The 9704-nt window shown below is 38.1% G+C and overlaps 1 protein-coding gene across 3 annotated transcripts in view; it reads left to right on the top strand.

Annotated features, from left to right (window-relative positions):
- Positions 1–9704, top strand: part of FSHR (follicle stimulating hormone receptor) — a 203927-nt gene that overhangs the window by 96496 nt on the left and 97727 nt on the right. For all 3 annotated transcript variants that reach the window (XM_019655848.1, XM_019655849.1, XM_019655850.1), the window contains exon 2: positions 2621–2692. In XM_019655848.1, coding sequence (XP_019511393.1) covers positions 2621–2692 — 72 coding nt within the window. The remainder of the gene's footprint in view (positions 1–2620; positions 2693–9704) is intronic.

Raw genomic sequence — 9704 nt, forward strand, 5'->3', positions numbered from 1 at the left:
TTTTCTGAGCCATTTCTGGGCAGAACGTGGCAAAACGTAACCTACCATAATATACCAGTAAGAAGGGCGAAACAATGAGCGCAAAGACAACAAGTGTGAAAAAGCGGGAAATGCAAGTAAAAAAAAAAAATCTACAACCACTGTATAAGATGCACCCAGGTTTTAGACATCAAAGTTTTCGAAAAAGGGTGTGTCTTATACATGGGGAAATATGGTAATTATGTTAAGTTTGAACCACTTAATGCAGGCACAGGCATTGAAATTTTTTTAAGATGATCCTGTTATTTAGGGTTAAGTTAAAAAGGGCTATCTAGTTGACGTTATTAAACAAAAGAGCCAATTATCCAAGATTCCATTCTTTGTACATCTCATTAATTCATATTTTACTTTAACATTTCAACTCTCTTGAAAATTTTAGACTGAGTAGTTTAATCTTATTATTTGCTTTACTATAGTTTTGTTTTCATCTTTTTTCTGTCGTGTGATAAACAGGAACAAAAGAAACTTGTCTGTGTTAACTAAGGTATAGTTAAGGAAATATGAGCTAAGCTTGATTATTTGCAGATTGGCATTCTAGAAGTTGATACTCTTCCAGATCTATTATGACAAATTGAAAATTAGATCACCTTTTATTTAAATGGTTTCACTGAGACTATGCTTTTAGTATAACATGATAGTTTTGAGACCAAAACCAAATTCACCCACTTCTTCCTATCTACCGTTTACATATTTATGTACTTTGGGATCTTCCTCATTTTAATCCTTGTGCGACATTTAATTTTGGTAATACCTATTACCTCGATTGTATCCCCAAACTGTTTTTGGGTGATTCCAAGATTTCTGGTTTTGCCTTCCCAATATATAAACTCTTTCCAGAGCAAGAACAACATACAGGCTTCTCTCTCATGATTTTTCATCATACAGCTAGGGCACATGACAGCCAAATTCAAACAAAGTAAAAAAAAAAAAAAGAACCGTTTGCCTGAATAACAACTTTATCTGAAACAGGAATTTCACTAACATCAATAAATCAAAGGAGACTGAAGCAATGGAGGTGTATGAAACTGTCCAAGTCCACAGTGTTATTTAATTTCTGCTGACAGACTGCCTTGTGAAAGGAAGGATTCAAGTGGAAAGAAAACCAAATTCCTATTAATAACTTATGAGTATAAAGCAAGAGAAAGCCAGAGGGAGGAAAGCCAGAGGAAGGAATAGTGTTCCTGTTGTAGGATTTCTAAAAGGGTCACTTGGAATCCTACCCTCAAGCCCAGAACTCTCAGACTGTTCAAGAGCCATTCATTTGGTCATTCAAGAAAGGTTTCTGAGTACTTGTCATGTACCAGGCACTGTCCTAGGCATCTGTTATACAGCAGTACACAAATCAGGCTGTAATTTCTGCCATCGTGGAGCTGGTATTCTAGTTATGGGTAAGAGATAAATAAATACATGAATGTATAAATAGGTGAATAAATAATTGCAGAAGATGTCAGAAGTGCTATGAAGAAAAAAATTAAGCAGGAATGGGGGCCAGCAGCCAAGTTGGAGAGATTGTCATTTTAAGTAGGGTGATTAAGGAAAGCATCATTGAGAAAGTGACATTTGAGCAAACGGTGGCTGAAAGAGCAAGCCAGGAGGATATCCGCGAGAGGAATGCCCCAGGCAGAGAGAATTGCAAATGCATAAATATTAGGCAAGAAGGAACCTGAAGTGTCCAAGAACTAGCAAGAGCGTACCATGACAAGAAAAGGATAAGCAATCAGGACAGTTGTCAAAGCTGAGGTTGGACCGTCTCGGGAAAGGATCAAGTGGGAAGACCCTGAAGGGACCGATAGGCCATTGTATACAATTTGGGTTTTCCCTGACTGAGATGAGAAACCATTGGAAGGAATTTTGAGGCAGGTATGAGATAAATATTTAAAGCAGAAGGAAGGGGCAAAATCTGAAGGCAGCTGAGGTAAAGAGAAGACTATTTTAGATGGGAAAAATTATGGCATGTTTGTATATTGATGGGCAGGACCCAGTAGAGAAGCAAAAATGGTGAATGAAATGTAGGAAAGAAAGGGGAAATTTTCTGTACCTTGACTAGATGAGAGGGGGAGAGATCTGCTGTGGACTGGAGGGGCTATTCTTAGCCACATCCAGCATCCTCGTCACCATGGTAACAGGAGGGAAGGCAAGGTGTAGAAGCACAGGAGCAAATGGACTGATGGCTGGGAGCCATGCGTGAGCATAAGGAAGTTCTCTTCTATCAGCCTCATTTTCTCTTTGAAATAGTAAGCAAGGTCAGCTAAGAATGACAATAAGGGAAGAGGTATCGGGGGTTGGAGTGAAAAAAGAGGAAGGGCTTCACACAGGGCTACAGAAGGCAACAGGGAGTGGTGGTGACAAGCAATGTTCATATCCCAGCTCCGCCATGAGCTGCGTGGCCCTGGGCAAGTATTTTCACCTCCCGAACCCTCAGTCTCCTCTTTTGCAAAATGGGGATAGCAACAGTGCCAACCAACACTAAACGGCAAGCCCTTAGTCAACGCAGGCTGCTGGCTGATATAATACATTAGACACTCAACTGCTGGCCAATGAATGGACAGACTGTGATGTTCTACGCCCACTCTCTTTTCAGGAGGTTTGTCCTCACCAAGCTTCGCGTCATCCCAAGAGGAGCGTTTTCGGAATTTGGAGACCTGGAGAAAATGTATGTACCTGACAATGCTGTGTGGGAATGCCTCCGTGTACGGGCAGCAGCTTCACATCACATCTAGCATGGTGCCCTGTGCTGAGTGAGAAGCCAGCAAACTGCCCGTACTTGTTCCCATTTTATTTCCTTCACATGGTTCCTAAACAGCAATGTGGAATCTTCTCAGAGTGTGGCTGCTGAAGTAAGCATAAGCCATCCAAGAGTCCTTACTTTCTTCTTCTATAAGATGTTGCTCCCAAAGTACCTGAATGAAATTCAGGTTTTATAAACCAAAGCCTGTTTTCTCTGCTGACATTGATATTTTTGGGGGGGAAACTTTCTATTATTTCTTATTAATTTATAATCGACAGCAGGGCCTAACATATGTGCTTTAGAGCTTCTCTAAGACATGCTGACAAGTGGTAATATAAACATTTGGATACATAAACATTTAAAAGTACTAGGAAAGTTTACAGCACTGAGGGAGAATTCCTTTGAAAAGAGAAGACTCCTTCGTTAGCGCAAACATTCACTTATTAGGCTAGGTCAGGAATCGGCAAAGTTTTGAGACGGAGGAACCAATCCTGTCCTTCACAACAATTTAAAATTTATTCGAGAGCCATAAAACAAATGAAATCACCATTATGTGAATAATATCCTTTAAAAATTTTATAAATGAAACTATGATAGTTTTATTTTCATTTTCAATTTTACTTCAGAGCCACATGTACATACCCAAAGAGCCACATGTGTCTCGCGAGCGCAGTTTGTCAACCCCTGGGCTAGTATAATGTAGGGGTTGTCTCAAATAGGATTTTCTCAAAATGGAGTACAGCAGGAAAAAGCAGAACAAATTCTCCTATATTTAAGGTAACCCCCCCCCCTCTTTTTAAAGGCTCTTGATTCCATCTCCCAAGACTTTAGGCCCAGGAAAAGGTGTTCTTCATTGCAGTGGAAGTCAGAATTCAGGGCTTACATGCCAATAAATATAGCAACAAATAGACGGATTACACAGAACGGAGTGAGAGCCACCCCCCAGATTACATGTGCTTCTCCTTGAATCCATTCAATTTTTCCTCTTGGTTTTTCACTCCCTGCCCCCCTTTTAAGAAGAATATTTGCTGAGGTCTGAGGAAGCGAGAAAGAAACCCACTGATGAAAGAAACACAAAGCAGAGAGAGCAGCAATGTATTTCAGCAGTGAAACCACCCACTTAGAGGAGGGGTTCAGAGTCCTGGGCTCCATCCTTAGTTTTAACATAAACTGATGGTGTCACCTCAGTGAAATCACCTTATCTCTCAGGGCCTTGGTTTCCTCATGTGTGTGTTAAGGGAGGAGTTTTTAAAGGGGGAGATGGTTTATGTGTCCTCTCCTTTCTAAGGGCAAGCATCCTCCAGGTGGATGAGCCCAGTTTAAGGCCTGCAGTCTTCAGGGTGGGTTTACCTTCTTCAAGACAGTGATCACTCACAGGAACTGGGAGAGGAGGACACTCAACTGAGCAGGGCTCACCCAGAGAAACAGGAAAGCCATTGAGTTGGGGAGCTTTGGCTGACCCCTCACTGGGTGGTGAGCCTCAGCCCAGACCTCCCTGCGGGGATCTAAGTGGCTGAGCTGAGTTGACACAGCAATAATCCCAAAGACAGGACAGCTGGCTCAGAAACTCCTCTACTTCCTCAGACCCAGCTGGTCCATTTTCTACCTCATGTGTATTAATCAGCCTGCACTGACACAGTGAGATGCCAAAAATAAAATTAAAGTGATCTGACTTTTTTTCCAACACTTTTCATGTCTTAAAGCTTCAAAAACATTCCCTCCCTAGTAGAGGGCCTGGCACGGACTTGAACTCTGAACAGACTGTACCCTTCGGTCTGTTTGTCTACCTCCATGGTCTCACCTTCTATTCTTGGTCACTGATGAGTTCTCATCTCATTTGCAGATCTAGCCCCTGCATTTTAGTTCTTCCTTCAGTTTTTAACCAGTTTCTTGAACTTAATAAATGTTGGCTTCCTCTTCAATATCTCCCTCTCCACAAGTCATAAAATCCCTTTCATTCATTCTGTATTTCTGGCCAAGTTTCACCTAGCCTTATTTAAAAGGGGGAAAAAGCTTTCCGTATGAATTCCGTATGCCTTCCTTCCCTGCTACCTTCCTCTCTTTTCCCATCACTACCACTCTTCCGAAAAAGCAGCCTATATTCACTGCCTCCCTGTCCTTCCCTGTCAATCACTCCTTAGACTGCCCACTTGCTATTTGTCCACAAATTCTCTAACAATATTCGTCTATTAAAGGTCCCAACAATACCGTAACTGCCAGATCTAATGATTTCTAATTTGTCTTCTTAGCATTTAAGTTATATGTCGCTTTAGTTTCATTGACCATTCATGCTATTCTTAATGCTCTTCTCCTTTTTAACTTCAGTGGCACCACACCCTCCCCCCCTGTCCTCTTAACCTCCCAGACTACTCCATAACCAGATCTCTCCATCCTTCTTGTTCCTCAGCAGCCTCTCGGAAGTTCGGATAGTCCAGGGCTCCATTTTTGGCATTTTCCATTTTTATAGTCATACCCCCAAATCATTATTCATCAAAGAATGCCTTACTATCAGAGCTCCTAAACCTTCATCTTCAACCCCCACCTCTCTTCTGAGGCCATGGTTCTTATTTTGAAATGGGGAGCCTCCTAAACATCTAGACCTAAGTAAACTGTGAGTGCCACAAATTTGATATATACACATTAGCTCATCATCCTTATCCTAAAACTTCTCAACTTCTCGTATCGCCCAGTGAGTAACATCACCAACTGCCCAGACTCCCAAGCAAGAAAAGTCAAAGTCTCCCTTGACTCCCATGCCCTCTCTATCCCTTATATCCAGGTGCTCTTCTAGTCTTTTTGACTCCCCCTCAGAAATATCCCCAGAATCCATCCCTCCTCTCACTCCTGCTGCGGTTAAGTCCAAAGTCTCATCAACACTTACATGGCCTACTGCATGGGGCTGCCATGCCTGTCCCAGCTTCAATCTCCCCACCACTCTACTGCTAGGCCTGCGTGGCTCAAACTCCCTTGCAGAAGAAACTGTAGGGACTCTCACTGCTATAGGTTTCAATCTTAAGTCCTTGGCACAGAAATCAAAATCCTTTATCTCCCACCATATGCAGCATATCCCACATTTTCACCAGGTAGGAAAATTGAACATTTCCCAAGCATTATTATTACCAGACATCATATTACTTATTTCAAATGTGATGGCTGGTTCTTAGGACAATGCCTGGCACATAGAGGGATCAAAAAATAAATGCAGGTGAATGAATGAATGAACAAAATATACTTTTCACACTGGTCTTATGTAGATGCTGTTCCTCTGCTTAAAATTTCACTTAAAATTGAAACAGAAATCCTGCTTGTCCTCCAGGGTCCAGATCAAATGTTTACTCCTTTATACAGTCTTTCCAGAACCCTCCCAGTGCTTCCAAACCACTATCTCATGTTCAGAGTATTAATAGTACATTTATTGGATTGTATTCAGAATTTACAAGATTTTCAAGTTCTCTTGATTGTTCTTTCATGGCAAGGTCAGAGTGCAACTTAACTTCGTATTAGAGTACAACACCAAGTCCTATTGTGTTTATGTCCTTGCTATACCTCTAATCTGTCTGCTTATCTCCTTCCCCAACTACCATAATCTTTCCATGGATAACTGCAACAGTCCTCTAGGTACTACCCATTCACGAGCATGCTCTCCCCTGGCCCAATCCATTCTGTACATAGCCTGGTATTTTCTGAATTTATATCTAACTATGTCACCTTTCCCACCTGTCCCCACTCCCCATCTTGATCGCTTGCGCTCTCTCTCTCTCTCTCTCTCTCTCTCTCTCTCTCTCTCTCTCTCTCTCTCTCTCTCCTATCCACCCCTTTTCCCATGCCTTACCACTGCTCTTAACATNCATTCCTGCCTCATTCCTAATTTTAAATGGAAATGTGTCTAATACTTCACCATGGAATATGACATTTATTGTAGTTGTTGATAGATTTAATCCCTTATCAAATTAAGAACGGTCGTTCTTCTCTTTGTCAAAAGGTTTTTATCATGAATGGCTTTTGGGTTTTATCAAATATATTTCCTATGTCTATTAAGAAAACTATATTTTCTAATTCCTTAACATGAAAATTTTCCTTAACAGGATTTTCTAATATGCAGCCACACTTGAATTTTAGGTCAAATCCAAACTGGTAATGATGTATTATTTGTTTAGACTCCATTGGATACACATATTGTCATTTATTATTTCAGGTTTTTCCATTTATATTAATAAGTGAGATTTGACTAAATCTTTCCATTCTTTTATTGTACCTGTCTGGTTTTGTTACTGAGAATGTTCCTTCTTTCGCTAGTCTCTGGAATCATTTGTATAAGTTTGAGATTTTCTATTACTTTAAAGAGGTAGAATTTATTTCTAAAATCATATGATGCTGACCCTGTTTTTTGGTGGATAGCTTTTAAACTACCAACTCAATTTATTAATGGTTATAAATCTATTCAGTTTTTCTATATCTTCATGAGTTAGTTTTGGTAAGTATGTATTTCTAGAAAAGTTATCCATATTGTCTGATTTTTCAAATCTAGTGTTATAAAATTGTTCTTAGGATTCTCTAAAACCTCTTATAACTGTAATTAAGTGCTACTTTTCATGTCTCTCATTGTTTTATTCATTTTTTCTTGCTCAAAATGAATAGATTTTCTTTTTATTCTATTAATCTTTTCAAAGAATTAGCTTTTGATTTTGTTAATCTTTATTGTTATTTTAATTCATTTCTACTCTTTTTTTTTTCTCTCTCTCTACTTTCTTTAGGTTTCTTTTCAAGGCACACTTCAATTTTGCAATGTGTTTTAAACTTAGTCTATTAGACTCTTATTTACTTTATTTCTAAAATGAAAATTCACCAAAAGTAATGTTCCTTTTCCTTTCTCCTTTACCATTGTTCCTGATTTAAAGGTAATCTGCATACACATACATCATTTCTATTCAATAATTAGAGCTAGATCAGTAAAGTCATAATGAATTAATTATTAGCAAGTTGCTGGTTAAAGCAAACCTATGATAGAGTTTGCAACTTCAAGTGATAAACAATTTTATTCAATTAACATTCGAACAGGGTTACTTTTCTATAACAATAATTTTTAGTGCTAAAGTTATAAATTGAGTCCTTGAAACTACTGTAGTAAATCTTTCAATATTATAAGAAAGCTCCTTACCATCTTAGCAATACATTTATGTAGAAACTTAACCTTATAATTGTGAAATACCGTGTTATTACAGATTGCATCTACGCTCTATATATCCAATTGTGAAGCTTAGCTGAGTGATTATCTTCTCAAAACATCTCTATGGACAGGCCCTCATTTTACTATTGTTCCTTATAAGCTGCTCTTGAGTTTGCACCTTAAGTTCTAGCCAGAAATGGAAAAAATAAATACTGGCTTTACAGTTTCCTCTTTCCAAGATTCTATTGTTCTTTCACTAGTTTCCTGTGTTAGAAGCTTAGCTCATTAATTTCCTATCTTTTTTGTTTCCTTCTCTGGTATAATAATTTAAAGCTACAGGTTTCTCTATAAGCACCAGTTTAGCTGCATCCCATAAGTTTCATGTTATATTTTAATTATAGTTTAATTCCAAATAATTCCTAATTATTATTACAATTTCTTCTTTGATTTATGGTTTAAAAGGCTGTTTTTATTTTGGTTTGGTTTAGGCTTTCCAGTTGAATGTACATGTGTTGGGGTGGGGGTGAGAGTTACTAATAATTATGTTTTATTGCTGATTTCTAAGTAATTTAATCCCATTATTGTCAAAGTAAATGATTTGCTTGATACCACCTTATTTATAACCTAGTTCTTGGTCAGTATCTTTTTAGTATTCCTTTTTAAATATGTGGGTTTTGCAACCATTATCAAAACCCACCTATTCAATAAGGAGCACTATTTTCTTTGTTCACTAGTCCTTCTTGCTTGTTGTTCCTTCCAAATGAATTAAATTTTCTTATTCTGTAAATGAATTCTTCTGCAAAAACTTTATTGTTAGTGTCTAATTTAACTTCTCTAAATGTGTCTTTATTTTACTCTCACATTTGACTGATTATGTGGGGGTATAGTATTCCAAACTGACAATTATTTTCTCTAATAATTTTGAAGATAGTTTTACAAATATTTTAAATTATTTTTTTATTTGAAGATAATGTATTTTTCTCTCTGTTTACATTTAAAACATTTTTTAAGGCTCTACAGTTTTAGCTAACATATCTCATAGTGAATTTATTTTTGTTTCCTATCCTGGGACTTGTTAAGATTTCTGAATCTGAGGATTTATGTCTTTCATAAATTATGAAAAATTTCTAGATCTTGTTTAATTGAACATTTCCTGTCCTCCATTCTCTGTATCTTTCCTTCTAGAATGAGAGAGAGAGAGAGAGAGAGAGAGAGAGAGAGAGAGAAAATGAATGCACAGATAGACAAATAGAGGTGGATCTTTTCATTCCATCTTCCAGTTTCATCTCATGTACCAATCTGCCACCAAAACACAAATCCCTTGGCAACAAAGTCCAAAAGAACTGCCCCCGCCCCTAACACTTCAGCTTCAGTTTACCCTCCTAAAATACTGATATGCATTCACTGCTCAGGATTTCACCTGGTATTTAGTTGCTTTACTTTGTATCCTTGGGGATTTCTCATACATTCTTGCAAGCTCAGCTTTGCATTTAAAGCAATATATTTTATAGAAGATTTCTAGACCATTCTTAGTGGAAATATCTTCAAGTTATCTGGTTTATAACATTTCAAGAAACAGAAGTCAAGACTTTCAATCTTCAAAAAAGATTTACCATATTTCCCCATGTATAAGACGCTCCCATGTATAAGACGCACCTTAATTTTGGGGCCCAAAATTTGAAAAAAAGAATGTATTACATAAAGTTATTGAGCTCAAGTTTTATTAACTTCTTTTTCATCAGCAATTCTTCTTGCCTCGTGCTGAACCAT

This window comes from Hipposideros armiger, unplaced genomic scaffold (genome assembly GCF_001890085.2).
Source record: "Hipposideros armiger isolate ML-2016 unplaced genomic scaffold, ASM189008v1 scaffold_248, whole genome shotgun sequence".
In the NCBI taxonomy this organism is placed as follows: Eukaryota; Metazoa; Chordata; class Mammalia; order Chiroptera; family Hipposideridae; genus Hipposideros; species Hipposideros armiger.